This window comes from Pectinophora gossypiella, chromosome 12 (assembly GCF_024362695.1).
Source record: "Pectinophora gossypiella chromosome 12, ilPecGoss1.1, whole genome shotgun sequence".
Lineage (NCBI taxonomy): Eukaryota > Metazoa > Arthropoda > Insecta > Lepidoptera > Gelechiidae > Pectinophora > Pectinophora gossypiella.
In genome coordinates this window covers 14,706,358-14,721,518 of record NC_065415.1, presented here as the reverse complement: position 1 = coordinate 14,721,518, position 15,161 = coordinate 14,706,358, and the positions used below count along the sequence as shown (strand labels likewise).

The following is a 15,161-nucleotide window of genomic DNA, read 5'->3' as shown; positions in this document are numbered from 1 at the left end:
TTGCCATGTACCTAGTTAAAAGTCTTTTTGTAAATACTTCTTTTTATTTTGATGCAATAAAGTATATTTGTATTTGTTGCCTGAAAGATATTGCTGAAGTGCAATTAGGCCATCAGCTGAGGTACTTCTTCTATCGTCGTAGGTTATGAGGTAGAATACCAACCACGAGGTTGTTGACAACCCTGGTGTCAGGGTTATTAATGAGCCAAAGGCCTCTGACATGGCTGACGAACCGTCTAAGTACATCAGTAAGTAGTAACCGGGGCCAACGGATTAACGTGCCTTCCGAAGCACGAATCTTACTTTCGGACAATCGGGTGATCAGCCTGCAATGGCCTAAGCAAATCAGGGCTCACAAAGTGATTTTTGTGATATGTCCCCACCGGGATTCGAACCTGGAATGATCCGGATCGTGAGCCCAAAGATATTATTAGAGAAAGAGCTGTGGTACTTTATAAGATATATACATATATACATAAACTCACGCCCGTAATCCCTAATAGGGAGGGCAGAGCCACAAGTAATCAAAGTCAACTGCAACCACTATTGACACGAAGTCTTGAGATGGATATGATAAACCTTATGATGACAAGGGATCAGCCAAATAAAAATGACTAAGCAACATAATTAATCCAATCGACTTGCTAATAAGTAGGATGTTTAAACAATTTTCCGGAAAATATTGTCTAAGTAATGTATTATTAATTATAGCAACACCGGTATGTGTGAAATTATACCTATCTTTATTCAGTGTGTTACTGCAATGAATGTATTTATAGTTTTTGTATTCGCTCAGACATTGACAGCTTTATACAAAAAAGATCCCGACGAATGTTCGAAAATCAAATGTTTTAAGACAGTAGTTAAACAGAAACTTTCCAAAAAAAAGTTATTATAAGGTTAGTGATTATTTAGAAGATATGAATGCATGGGAACTGTCTGAGAACTGATATAAGCCAACTACATTACTCAATTGTATAACAATATTTTACTTACTTTTTTTAAAAAAAGGACGTCTAGGGCCCTGTGCCGAAGTTTTTCTTGCAGCTTCTTTTCCCCGGCTATACGTTATGAGAAGCTGCAGTAGTTTTATGCGGATGAGACGTTCGTTATGTAAAAATTGACGATTCAAAGTGTAACTATGTAACCTATTGAATAAAGATACTTTTGAATTTGAAAAATTGAATTTGAATGAGGGACTTTCCAGTTTACAAACTTAAAAAAAAACACACACAGATGGCGTTGTTCAGTTTGGGAAGTTGTATTGTTATAAACTGTAGCCTTTTTTGTTATTATGTCCGTCTGACAGGCAAAGGGAACATAGCCCATACAGCCAGTAAACCATAGCCTAAATATTAATCATAGTAAAAATAAAGAGTAATTTAGAACAATACAGTTCAAAACTTCAAAGTCCATAAAAAAACAAAATACTTTATGGCCAAAGAGAATATCAGTACTTTTTTTTTTTAACTTTGGTCCGCTAGATGGCGTTGTTCAGTTTAGAATACTGATTACTATCAGTATCTATGTGATTTTCAAAGAACTTCACCTGAAACGTCGCTCATTGAGAACCTCCTCCTTTTTTGAAGTTGGTTAAAAGTAGAATAAAAATATAGAATGCGTTCGACCATCAATTAATTCGATTTTATGAGTTTGAATTTTTGAATTCGTGTTTTAAACGGTTGTTTCGATCATATTATATAATTGATACCACGTGGCTTCGACGATTTGTGCCCGGTTAATGGCAATGGGTTTCCATCTACACAGGACCTTAACATAGCTGGCAAGGAGTGGGTGTTAGTGACATCGTAACAAATACTGAGGGGATGATTCAGACCATGATTCTCCCTCAATCAGCGCTTATCGCTATCTACCCAATAAGGTCGATTAATTCTTTCAAATATTTTTCCTCTCAGACGACGCTCTGAGACGCGGTTCGCGCCCTACTGGACACCCTCAGGCCTGTTGTCTAAAACGTTGTATCGGATGAGAGCCATCAGCGCTCCCCATCTGTCCGGCCAAGTAGTTAATGCCATTTGCGGCAAATCTAAGATAAGTCACGTCAAAAAAGACCATGATTCTGAGTGAATATCAAGTGGAATTTTTAGAAGAAGACCTTATGGGCTGATGCACTAAATATTGCCTAAGTTACTTGATTCATAAACGAATATCGACATAGCTTGTGAATGTACGAATAGGTAATTAAGTGATTAGGTCCACTTGGAGCAACCTTTGTTACCGTTGCATCAGATTATCAAACAAAGCGTTGCAAATTGTATAAATCATTATTACTTGCTTCTAGTGTCTTAATGTCCCTTGGTAACCATTTCCATGTTCTGTTCTTCTTCTTATCGTGTGGGTTGAGTGGTGGAATACCAGCCTCATCAACCCTGGTGTCAGGGTTATGATTGAGCCGCCAAAGGCCCCTGACATGACTCACTCACTCATTACGTACTTACATCAGTAAGTAGTAACCGGGACCAATGGCTTAACGTGCCTTCCAAAGCACGGATCATCTTACTTTTCGGACAATCAGGTGATCAGCCTGTAATGTTCTAACCAAACTTGAATCTAGGACATTTAAGTATTTTATTTTGGAAGAATGGGATTTTTTTCTGTGTATTACAAGATTCTAAACGCAGGCGGCCATGATTGAGCGTTGTGTGACGTAACATTTCACAAAATAAACAGAATCTATCTGTCAGGTTTCAAGTTATATTGTTAGACAGTTTCTTTGTTTATTGAATTAATAATAATAATAATAAAATTGTTTATTTCAAAAAAGATGTACAGCTTACTTTACATACACATTTACAATTTTACATGGTTTTACATTGTTTCTAAAATATAATAAACCATCGTATCCTAAGCTAAGTTCTTACTTGAGACTTGTGTTATAGGATACGAAGATTCTCCGTTACATGGGTAGGTGATACAACCGCCAATATACATGGGTTTTAAGTATTATTTGTGTGGAATGCATGGAATGGAATGAAGAAAAATATGTTATTTCCATTATATTATAAAGTTTTTTCGAGAAAATAAAATATTTTAAGTGTTGTGAATTAGTTGTAGTGGCAACACTAGCATTTATAAAAAAAAAAAAAATATAGATTGTCAGACTGACGGATGACAATTGTCTTTTCTTTTTGAGACCGGGCTGCTCCGAACCCCGCAAACACGATAAGATTTCTGTAATATTATATTAAATAGTAAATACCAAATAAATGATAATACAAGTGAAAGTAAACGAGTTTAATTGCCGAAACACATAATCGACAACAATTGGCGACCGAAGGAATTTTCTAATCTGCAAATTACAATATGGATTCCAAGGTAGATTCCAAGACAAAGGAACGTGATCAAATGAGAAGACAATTCACAAGGACATCGAAAAAACTCGAAGACTATATCAAAAACACGGAAATATCATCGGCGATTATAGAATACGAATATTTGAAAGAATGTACAGAAAAAATAAAAATGTTAGACAACGTGATTGCGGAAAAAATGATAGATGGCGACGAACACGTTTATAACGAAGAGTGTGACCAATCAGCAAACTTTAGGAAAATCTACCTAACACTTAAGTATAAAATGGATAAATTAATCCAATCGAAATTCACTAAGGAAACAACTACGTCAAATTTAAATTTACCAAAAATTGAATTATTAAAATTTGATGATGACCCACGCAAGTGGATTGCGTTCTGGGGTCAATTTAAGAAGATACATGAATCGAACACATTGCAACCTGAAGACAAATTCCAATACCTGCTACAAGGGCTGAAGGAGGGCTCTAAGGCAAAAATGTTAGTCAGCAGCTTTCCATCATCGGCAGCCAACTACATAAAAGCAATTGAAGAATTGAAGGATAGGTTTGCAAAAGAAGAGGTACTGATACAAGTTTACATTAGGGAACTTTTAAATTTAATATCAAGTTCGAAAACCTTTAAATTTGACTTGTTAACGTTATATGACAAATTGTCTACTTATATATTGGCCTTAGATTCTTTAAATGTAACCAAAGATAAATATGAGGTAATTTTATATCCAATTGTGGAATCCATAATACCAGAAAACATTTTGATTGCATATAATAGGTCAAATTTATCTACAAAACGACTGGCACATCTTCTAGATTTTCTTAAACGTGAGGTTGAATCCGAGGAAAATATCCGTATGGCAAGGGCTAATTACACTTTTACAGATATGACAACATCTCAACAGAACACGAACTAAGAATTAATTCCAACGGCGGCGTGCATTGTCTCCAATGTAAGCAAAGAAAGGCATACACAAGGTAAAGATACTATATTGTGTTGCTTATGTGGCAAAAATAATCATGTTATCTTTCAGTGTACAAAGGCAAACAGCATGACGTTGGAGGAGAAAATGAACAGCATCAAAAAATCTGGTTTTTGTTTTATCTGTCTCAAGAAGGGTCATTTAGCAAATAAATGCAAAACATTTACAAAATGTTTGTCTTGCCATAAGAGACATAATGTAATCCTGTGTCCCAACGTACATAAAACAGAAAGTACCCTGTTTACTAAACATAATGAAACTTTTTTACAGACATTGATAGTAACAGTCAGCTATAACGGGAGAAACATGAAAGTTAGAGCGTTGTTGGACAGCGGTTCGCAAAGGTCGTACGTCAAGAGTTCGGTAGCAAAAGAATTGAAGCTAGAGAAGGTAGGAACAGAAAACATTAAACACACATTGTTCGGAGGTACCACGGGACCCGCTCGAGTCTACAATCAGAGAAAGTTAAACGTAAGTAATATAGATAACTCATTCTCTTTTCAGATGTTAGTACTGGAGCAACCAAACTTGTGTGGGAGCCTACCTAGTATAAAGGATGATGCAACTTTGTTGCAAGAATTAAAAAGCCATAATATTCAGATCAATGACAAGAACATTGAAATAGGGCTTTTGATAGGTTCAGATTACTTTGGGTCCATAATGACAAATAATTTGTTTTCCATTAATAAAAGCTTGCTAGCAGTGGAGACAAAATTAGGATGGACAATACAAGGACCTACACAAATGAATGATTCCACCGTGAACAATGTCAGTGTGTCATACGTGTCACAATCAGATATTTGTAATTTATGGAATATTGAGCTGTTAGGCATTAGAGACCCCTATGAAAAACAGGAAAAAGAAGTGATCAAAGCAGAAATATTAAAATGTTTTAATAATAATATTTCAGTAAATGAAGATGGCCGCTATGAAGTATCTCTGTTATGGAAGGAAGGGTGTCCAGAGCCTGACGCAAACTACGACGTAGCGCAAAAACGACTGCAGAGCACTACGAGAAAACTTATAAAAACAGGTAACCTTCAATCATATTCTGATGTTTTTAAAACATGGCAGAGAGAAGGTATCATTGAAGAAGTGATAGTGGACAATAAGAATGAAGGCCACTACATTCCTCACCACACTGTCATAAAGCCGTCTAGCACGACCACGATGTTACGACCCGTGTTCGATGCGTCGGCTAAAGACTGTAAAGGTTTGTCTCTGAATGACTGCATAGATAAAGGCATTAACCTTATTGAACTCATACCTAAGCTGTTAATTTTATTTAGAAGAGGAGCTTATGGAGCGATTGCAGACATAGCTAAGGCTTTCTTACAAATCTCAGTCTCGAAGAATGACAGAAAGTATTTAAAATTCTTGTGGTGGAAGGATTTTGAAATGCAGCAAGAAGTAGTTACTTATCAACATAATAGAGTTATGTTTGGGGTGAACTGTAGTCCCTTTCTTTTGGCTGCCACAATTAATTTCCATTTAGATAACTGTGGTAACAAGTATAGAGAAACAGTTCAAAAGTTAAAAGAGTCCTTTTATGTGGACAACTGTACAGCCAGTTTTGATACAATAACACAACGTGATAACTTCATTTCACAGTCGAGAGAAATAATGGCGATGGCGAAATTCGACCTACGTGGCTGGGTTACTGCTCCTGAAAGAATGGAAGGAGCTGTGAAAGACACCCACGTGCTGGGATTAACGTGGAATACCGAAGAGGACACTTTATGCTGTAACATCAATTCTAATGAAAACTATAAAGGAAAAATCACAAAGAGATATTTACTGTCCGTGACACAGCAAATTTTCGACCCTCTAGGAATCGTCTGCCCGGCGACAGTTGTACCTAAGCGCCTACTCCAAAAAGTATGGAAAAGAAAATTCGACTGGGATGAAGAAATATGTCCAGAGCTAGCACGTGAATTCAAGATATGGCAAAGTACAATACATCTACTAAAGAAATGCAAAATACCTAGACGGTTAACAGCAGCACCAATTAAGAAGTGTAATAATAGCATCCACACTTTTTCAGATGCAAGTGAAGACGCATATGCGGCCTGTGTATACCTGCGGACTGAACAGGAAGGCAAGGTGCATGTACAACTCATAATAGCTAAAAGCAGAATCGCCCCAGCGAATAAGAAGATGTCTTTGCCACGGTTGGAGTTGATGGGGGCTGTGATAGCCTCGCGACTGTACAGAGAGGTCATTGACAGTGGACTCATGACACCAGAAACAAATTATAATTCTTATTTTTGGACAGATTCGACCGTAGTGCTTGCATGGGTAAAACAACAGCGTCAATGGAAACCATTTGTAAGCAATAGAGTAAAAGAGATATCAAGAAACTCAGATATAGACTCATGGAATCATATATCGGGGGATTGTAATCCTGCGGACCTGCCTTCTCGCGGTTGCAATGCAAATGCGCTGCTCGAGAAGCGTTGGTGGGAAGGACCGACGTGGTTGCGTAACAGGCAGGATTGCTGGCCCATATCAAGTTCAATACAGGCTAAACCAAATGAAGAAATTGTAAGAAAAGAAGAAAAATCACAGTCTCACGTAAACATGTCTGTTACTGAACCTCTGTTTAGTAAGAGGTTGTTGTATTTTTCAAAATACAACAAAATAATCAGATTGGTAGCATGGTTACTTCGTTGGAATCCTAAGGTAAGGAGACAATTTGCCGTAGCTAGCGACTTGTCTAACGACGAGTGTGTGTATGCGGAAAAAACATTATTTAAATTGTTACAGAAGGAGGATTTCGCCGGGGGACATTTACCAAACAACTTCAAGACACGACAAAGCAGCGACGGTGTACTTAGAGTCAAGACAAGACTGGAACTAAGTCACGAACACAAAGATTTCGTAAACCCGATACTGTTATCTGGAAAAAACGAAATCGTGAGACGGTTCGTACGACAGCGACACGAGATTCTACAACACGCAGGGACACAGACTTTAATGTCTAGCATCAGAAATGAATTCTGGGTTTTAGGCATAAGACGTCTCGCAAAAAGAGTTGTTTCAGAATGTGTCATCTGCAAGAAGTACAAATGTAAACATTACGAAGTTCCAGAGGCACCCCTGCCCACAGACAGAGTGGAAAGTGTGACGGCCTTCCAGACTACAGGCATAGATTTTGCGGGACCGTTGGTTCTACGAAATCAGACGAAATGTTGGATCGCTCTATTCACGTGTGCGACATATAGAGCAGTACACCTCGAACTAGTGGAGTCATTGTCAACAAACAGCTTCATAATGGCACTACGAAGATTCATTGCTCGAAGAGGACGAATACAAGTCATATACACGGACAATGGAACAAATTTTCAAGGTACTGCTAACTTGTTAAATAATGTGGATTGGAAGGAAGTCGAAGTTACCACAGCCGTACTACCACAGCCGATAAAATGGAAGTTCATCCCGCCCGCTTCTCCTTGGTGGGGAGGATGGTGGGAACGTCTGGTGCGCGTCATGAAGGAAATGCTACGTCGGATATTGGGAAAAGCGTCATTATCATGGATAGAGCTGACCACCCTGCTATGTGAATGTGAGTCGGTTATGAATAACCGTCCCTTGACGTATATAGCTACAGACGACGACACGCCACGCCCCTTGACACCCGCTTTATTTTTACAGGGACTATCCACGGCAGAGACACCTGATTTAGACGTAATCGATGCTCACAATATGAACATCAGATTGCGGTACCTGCAGACCCTGCGGACGGAGTTTCGACAGAGATTTAGAAATGAATATATTTCGTTACTTATTAGCAAGAACAAAGGTAAGTCGAAATTCCCGTCGGTAGGCGACGTTGTCTTGATACAGACTGATGCAGGTCGTCTCTATTGGCCTCTTGGCATAATAAAAGAATTGGTTACAGGTAACGACGGCATAACAAGAGTCGCGAAAGTACAGACTGCGATGGGAGAGAAGATAAGAAGTTGTCAACGCCTCTACCCATTAGAATTGTCGGCAGTCACTGACGAGTGGCATACACCTACTGTCCCTAAGCAAGGTGAGCCCGACAGTGCTGACTTGCGGGCTGGATCTAGCTGTGTTCTAGACCCAACTGCAAACTCTCACATTGACGAGACACCCGCGATAACAGTGGGTGATGAGTCACACCCCTCGTCTACCACTACAAGACACGGTAGAGTCGTTAAGCTCCCACGCAGATTTTTGGACTGAATATGTGGTATGTAGATCCCTTTCTAATGTGTAATAAGCATATTGACTTGCCTATAAATTTGGTAAATAACAAATTTGGTGAATTTGGACTGTGCCAGTGGTTTTTGTTCTTGAATTGTCTACGTGACGAGTGAATTTGGAGAATCTGACATTTATATTATGTGTATGATCTTTAATTTCGAATGGTTAGCCTATTGGGAAAATTTATGACATGTTTACAAACGAATAATGACCTAATGACTTAATAATGAATAATTTGAATGCTATAGATTTGTAATTCAGTACAAACACATTGTGAGATTTGTTTATTTTAACAATTGTGACGTAGAATAGTGTAATATGTAAAGTTCTATTTCAGCATAGGAAGACATGTTGCACTAGCTTTTCTTTTGTATGACGTAACCTCTTAGGATGGTTGATTTGTTTACCTTTACTTAACATGTTACAATGTACTTGTAGCTATTGTTTTGATAACTTTGTACTGATGTATTACAATTTGTAATTTAATATATTTTTTTGACAATTTCAATTTTGTATTGTAATCTAGACTTGAATTGTTAATTGTAAAATGGGTCTTATTTCGTCATATTCTGCAGTGGTTTTTTTTATTGTTTGTTATTGACAATGGTTCGGAGTTGCCTACTTATTCCTTTCTTATTTCGTGGTTTAGAGGATGTTGTGAATTAGTTGTAGTGGCAACACTAGCATTTATAAAAAAAAAAAAAATATAGATTGTCAGACTGACGGATGACAATTGTCTTTTCTTTTTGAGACCGGGCTGCTCCGAACCCCGCAAACACGATAAGATTTCTGTAATATTATATTAAATAGTAAATACCAAATAAATGATAATACAAGTGAAAGTAAACGAGTTTAATTGCCGAAACACATAATCGACAACATTAAGATTTATTAAATAAGCGTTTCTATTTTTTTTAAATACTTACCCGAAACTGTAAAGTACCCAATTATATCAATGAAATCTACCTAACCTCTACCTTCTCGTGAAATAAATTGTATATTAAAGTATTAATGGAAAATGAATCTTAAAAGCCATCCAGCCAGAGAGAATTTCTCCTCAGCCGCGCCACCGTGAGTCTTAGAGATTATAGTATGTAATCAAGCAAGGACATAGAAAAAAGTGCGGAAACTCTTCTCCTTTACGAAGTATCTACTATGCTCCAATCTTGTTCATCTAAGCTTTATTTAGAAGTTTTTTTTTTAGACCTGAGGTGGTTTTTCAAACAACAAGTCTAGTTTAGTTTGAATAGAATAGAATAGAAAAAGTTTATTATAAAAGGACGCCACACACAAAGAAAAAGACAACAACATCATATCGAATTTCCACTAAAACAATTACAAAAAAGCAAGACGGATGTTTGTCGAAATGACCATAAGGTGGTGGTGGACGTCCTGAGATAAAAGGGCCTCACTCAACACAAGTCGCGGCGTGATCCAGTTTGTATATCAAAATCCCAATAAAAACATAAAATGATGCCAAGGCGAGATCATATCGATTGCAATATCAAAAAGTTATCAGGGGGGTTAAAAAGGCCACATCGAAGCAATTCAATTGTTTTTTTAGGTGAATTGCTTTGATGTGGCCTTTCAACCCCCCTGATCTCATGTAGAGCCAAGTTTCTAGCTCCACATACCCTAACTACAAACACTAAGTTCACAAACTCGTTCACTTTAGTAAAAACATGGGGCTTGCCAGTTTTAGACCCACTTTTTAGACCTCTTATAAACAGTATGCCATGCATCCCTTTTACGTTAAAGAGCAATGGATTGTTCTAAGGGCTAAAATACGCTATACATTCCGGCCAAGTAGTTCATGTCATTTGCTGAAAATCTACTTTATGGCCATTTCTCTGCAGCTGCACAAGTGCCCTCTGCCGAAGGTTGTCTGGAAGAGATCGCTCTTAGCGATATCGCCACCTTTGTTCACATTAGAATAAGTTTATCCTGTAAACGTCTTGTAGATTTGTGTGTAATAAAGTGTTTTATTATTATTATTTGTATGTCGTTTCCATATCTCGGGCCTATGGGGTCCCGGACTTTTGGAAGGCGTGCGTGGGGTCGAAGCCGACACGCAGAGGCCCGTTAAGACAATTTCATCTAAATGTTGTGTGACACCAACCGACGATTATCCCTGTATGCACTATGGGAGTGCAGGCAAATACAATCCCCGGTTCGTGTAGGACTATTGCAGATTATGGGAACAAAGGAAACTGGGCTATTGGGTTGAGGGTTGGTGGACCGGGATACTGGGGCTATGGGGGACTATGGTGCCTGCTCGATCAATGTTGGTAAAATCTCACTATGATAATTAAAAAAAAAGGAAAGTATTTATTTTTCATAAAAAAATACAGAAAATTTTGTTACAATAAAAACCCCACAAAACCAATTCCTCGGTTTGTCTGTGGGAGTGGAGTTCGCTTAGTTATTTTATGTCTTAAAATACTTACAGTTAACTTAAAGCTAAGAGATCTTTTTCATAAGATGTTTAAATAAAGATTTACTTAATTACATTTATATTGCACTCCTGATGTATGTCGACCGGCAGCATGTTGTACAGATACGGTATTCGTTTACGGAGTGTATTGGTGACGCCACCAGGGCCGCACCAACAACAAAATATATACAGTTGACACCCTTAGAGTTGGGCAGTAATTCCCGAAGGAACTCTTTAAAAAACTCATTCCTTTTTCCTATTCCTCGAACAATAGGAAGGCATGCGTGCGTTGCTCCGATTCCGCAAGGATATGCGATGCTAATGCCTGATGCAACTCAAACAGTTTTTACAACACGCAGACGGACACATCCGTTCAAATTCGGCTCCATCCGACCTGATCCAGTATAAATAGTAAAGTCGGTGCCACTATCGGTACACTTCGTCTGAAGAAACAGAAAAATGAACACCTACATAACTGTAAGTTTTGAAGTTTATTACTTTTTTCGTAGTGATTTCTCTGGGTGATACATCGTGAGGAAACCCACATTACCGAGATGTGCGTTTAAAAAAAATGGTTATTTTATCTCAGAAGCTGAAGACAAAATTAACATTAATATATATTATATTAATGATATATACATATGGTTGATGAGGCGCCATAGGCCCCTTGCTCATGTAACGATCACCTACTTACTGAGGTAAATAGCACGCATAACAATCAGTATCTGCTGCTAACCCTGACACCAGGGTTGATGAGGTCAGTCATTGAACTCACAACCCACACGGGAGAAGACGAGGCACTTCCAAAAGGAGTTCTGTTATAATCATCATCATCATCATCATCATCTCCCTAGCATTATCCCGTTTTTCACAGGGTCCGCTTACCTAACCTGAAGATTTGACAGGTCCGGTTTCTTACTGAAACGACTGCCTGTCTGACCTTCAAAAGACTTTTTGTTTGTTATAATCTTATTATGTTGAAGTTAAACGTTTTTGACTATGCAACAATTAGTGTGATTATTCAATCACTATTATTGGTAGAGCGCATACTAAGTGACTACCAAATTCGTTAATGTACCCATTTGATTTCCTTTTATAATTGTAGTTGAACTGGGTGTGGTAACATTTAAACTGTTATTTTTTATTTAACGTTTATATTGGGTATACAATTTTGTGCAATTTGACTGCTTTCCTGCTGGTTTGGCAGATGAAAATAAATGCAAACAGTCAGATCCTTCCATGAATGTCGTAAACCAGGTCAAAATTCTCCCACGACAACCCAGGTATCACGGTTATTATGTTTTCCAGTCACATGCAGGATACTCCATTCAAAATTCGTCTGTCAGCCTCATTCCCAGACAACCAGTCCTCTACAGTCGCCAGAAACTTCACACCCTAATCGTAACAACCATCTAACGCGTAAATGCAATTAAGACACGGTCCACGCGCTATACTAAGACCACGGAATAGAAGAAAGTGGATGCAAAGGCATAAAAAGGAATTCCACTTGACTTCAACTCAGAATCATAGCCTGAATCATCCCCCTCAGTATTCGTTACGGTGTCACTAACACCCATACGTACCTGTAGGCTACGGGTACGAACTTATAAGGATGTAAGTGACATTGTAACAAATACTCAAAGATTCAGTTCATTATTGCGTTAATATCAAGTGGAATTTTCCATGGCAAAAAATATAGAATTGAAAATTGAATTGAAAATATTTTGCGACGGAAAATTCCACTTGTTGGTAATAATAATTTAAAAAAAAATGTATGTATTTTGCGACGGAAAATTCCACTTGTTGGTAATTTAGAATCATGGTCTGAATCGTCCCCCTTAGTATTCGTTACGATGTAACTAACATCCTGTATATTCTTCCAGTTGGCTTGCCTGTTGGCGGTGGCTGGTGTTAGCCACGGTAGTGCCATCGGCCTCGGAGGCCTCGGCGGCCTCGGATATGGCCTTGGCGGATACGGCCTTGGTGCTTATGGTAAGACTTGGGGCTTTTTTATATATTTCTTGGACAAAATGTAGAAATTGAAACTGTAAGTACTTACCTAAGAAAGAAAATGCTTTGTATGTTCAAATACGTTTTCCAAATTTAGTCGCCAGCTTAACTGAGTCTTCGTAAAACACCAAGCAGCAGGGTTTGCACGGATTACGCCATCGCGCGCGTATAGCCTCGTATACACTTGGCAACAATTAACACGCAACATAATATATATAACGCTCAATATGTACGGCAACGTTGCACAACAACGCGCGACGTTGCCAGTTGAAGCGCAACAAGTCGTGCGGCTTGTTGTTTGTTTAGAGAGCATCGTTAGTTGAGCGTCAATTGACAACATTTCATTTTTACTAAGGTGCCTTAAATCGAAAACCATTTCGAGATATTTCTATGATTTACACAAAACACATTTTTTCAGATTTTTTAATTCAGTAATAATATAAATATATTGAAAAATCCACGAGGTCAGAAGAGGAAGGCATAATAAGTTAAGACCTTTACATAAAAATTATAAAAAAAGTAAATGTCATACATAACATGACACTTTGTTTGCGACTTGTTTTAAATACGCATGCAAAGGTACATTACATTATACTGCCTTCATTCTATCAATGGCAGAATCCAATTATCAAAAAATATTTTTTGTGGAAAAATCTTGAAAAGAAAAAATACGTGTCTTCTATTTAAACAAGTACTTTCGAAATAGCACAAAAAAACCACGGCTTAAAAATTTGAAATGTTGTCAATTGTTGTCGAGTGGAGACGTGACGCGCAACAACACTAGTTCCTCTGGCGACATGTTGTCGACGACCGACGTGTAGTAAATGCGTAGACAGACTATGTTGCTACACAAAAGATACACGCTTACTTTTAACATTTTGGGCAACATGTTGTGAAAAATGTCGCGCGCCAAATGTGGCTTAACGGTAGCTACCACACGTTTCGACCAATAGACGCAGCGACTATCTATGGAGATAGAATATTGGTTGAAGCTTGCGAAAAATTGCAGACCGCGTAGCTCACTGGTCATACGCAACTAGAGTCAAGTCAAAAAGCAGTAAACAGGTGAAACCACAATTAGATACGTTGTTCAGTAAAATTTGACTCAACTGAAAATAATGATGCTTTCCTTCCAGGCGTGGGTGCTCCCCTAGTGTCATCGGTGGTCAGCGCCCCCATCCTGGCCCCGGCAGCCATCTCCTCCGCCAACCTGGTGAAAGCCGCCCCCATCCCCGTCATTCGCACTGTCGCCGCCCCCATCATCACCGCCCCCGTTATCAAGACTGTCGCCCCTGTCGGCCTTGGATGGGGTGGTGTTGGTAAGTTCATCTTCATTGATTTAAGAGCCACGCTCTTGTCGGTGTAGCATTCTCCATTCTTGTCCTAGTCTTGTCAAAGTGATTTTGAAAAGATCCCATCATGAGCATAACGCTCTAATCACTAGACCATCGGGGTTGTTTTGACTTTATTTTTCTTTTTTCCCAGGACTCGGAGGCTGGAACGGCGTAGGTCTCGGAGGCTGGTCCGGCTTGGGCGTCGGCAAGGGTCTCGGTTGGGGCAACTCCTGGGGCTACGGAAGCTACGGTCTCGGCGGCTGGGGCAAACACTAAGTCAAGTCCAAGTGTAGCTGTGATCTAATCTAATTCTAGAACCTTCGGACGAAGTGGAGTCTCTTCGAATAGGAAAATTATGTGCTCTTCTATTGGCTGATGCACGAAATTATTAAAGCATTCACAACATAATTTGAGTTTTGTTTATTGGTATTCTAACCCGATATCGGACTTGATCCAAGGAGTTATTAATTTATCTTAAGTGCAGTTTTCGCTAGCACAGTTATCATAACCGCACTGCACTGTAAAGTCGTGAAATGTAAATAAATATCAATAATAATAAGCATAAACAACCAGATCCCAATTCATTATCCTTCCATAGTATTCTCTTTTACTTTCTACTCACTTTCCAACATACATACATCTAAGGAGATTTAACCACAGGGTCGCGTCGTCGGGCTTGAGACGAATAATTCATGCCATCCGCCATTCTTGATTCAGAGCCTGAAACTTCACTCACAGCAACTTTTGATTCAATTTAATGTACCAGTGGACACGGTCCCGGCTTTATATTTAACTTGCATGAATATAACTAAAACTGGCTCTGCTAGTTCTCTTCTTGTAATTTC

At 38.6% G+C, this 15,161-nt stretch overlaps 3 protein-coding genes across 7 annotated transcripts; all 3 read left to right on the top strand.

Moving 5' to 3' along the window:
* Positions 1–3,063: 3,063 nt before the first annotated feature.
* LOC126371349 (uncharacterized) lies at positions 3,064–4,239 on the top strand. Its single transcript, XM_050016657.1, has 2 exons — positions 3,064–3,894; positions 4,211–4,239. Exons 1-2 carry the CDS (start codon positions 3,325–3,327, stop codon positions 4,214–4,216), a joined length of 576 nt encoding a protein of 191 aa, XP_049872614.1. The 5' UTR covers positions 3,064–3,324; the 3' UTR covers positions 4,217–4,239.
* A 1-nt stretch (position 4,240) lies between these two features.
* LOC126371185 (uncharacterized) lies at positions 4,241–9,310 on the top strand. 5 transcript variants are annotated; one of them, XR_007566979.1, is made up of 3 exons: positions 4,247–7,873; positions 7,963–8,110; positions 8,210–8,347. XR_007566979.1 is itself a non-coding variant. In XM_050016433.1 (2 exons), the coding sequence occupies exon 2, from the start codon at positions 4,615–4,617 to the stop codon at positions 8,515–8,517; it is 3,903 nt and encodes a 1,300-aa protein (XP_049872390.1). In that variant the 5' UTR covers positions 4,241–4,303; positions 4,579–4,614; the 3' UTR covers positions 8,518–9,310. The 5 variants fall into 5 exon arrangements, 4 of the variants coding, with proteins under 4 accessions (XP_049872390.1, XP_049872388.1, XP_049872389.1 ...); XM_050016433.1 differs by having other exon boundaries at positions 4,241–4,303; positions 4,579–9,310; XM_050016431.1 differs by having other exon boundaries at positions 4,247–6,990; positions 7,075–9,310.
* Positions 9,311–11,431: 2,121 nt separating this feature from the next.
* Positions 11,432–14,592, top strand: LOC126371637 (cuticle protein 64-like). The gene is made up of 4 exons (XM_050016950.1): positions 11,432–11,449; positions 12,856–12,964; positions 14,119–14,301; positions 14,468–14,592. The coding sequence occupies exons 1-4, from the start codon at positions 11,432–11,434 to the stop codon at positions 14,590–14,592; spliced, it is 435 nt and encodes a 144-aa protein (XP_049872907.1).
* Positions 14,593–15,161: the final 569 nt, after the last annotated feature.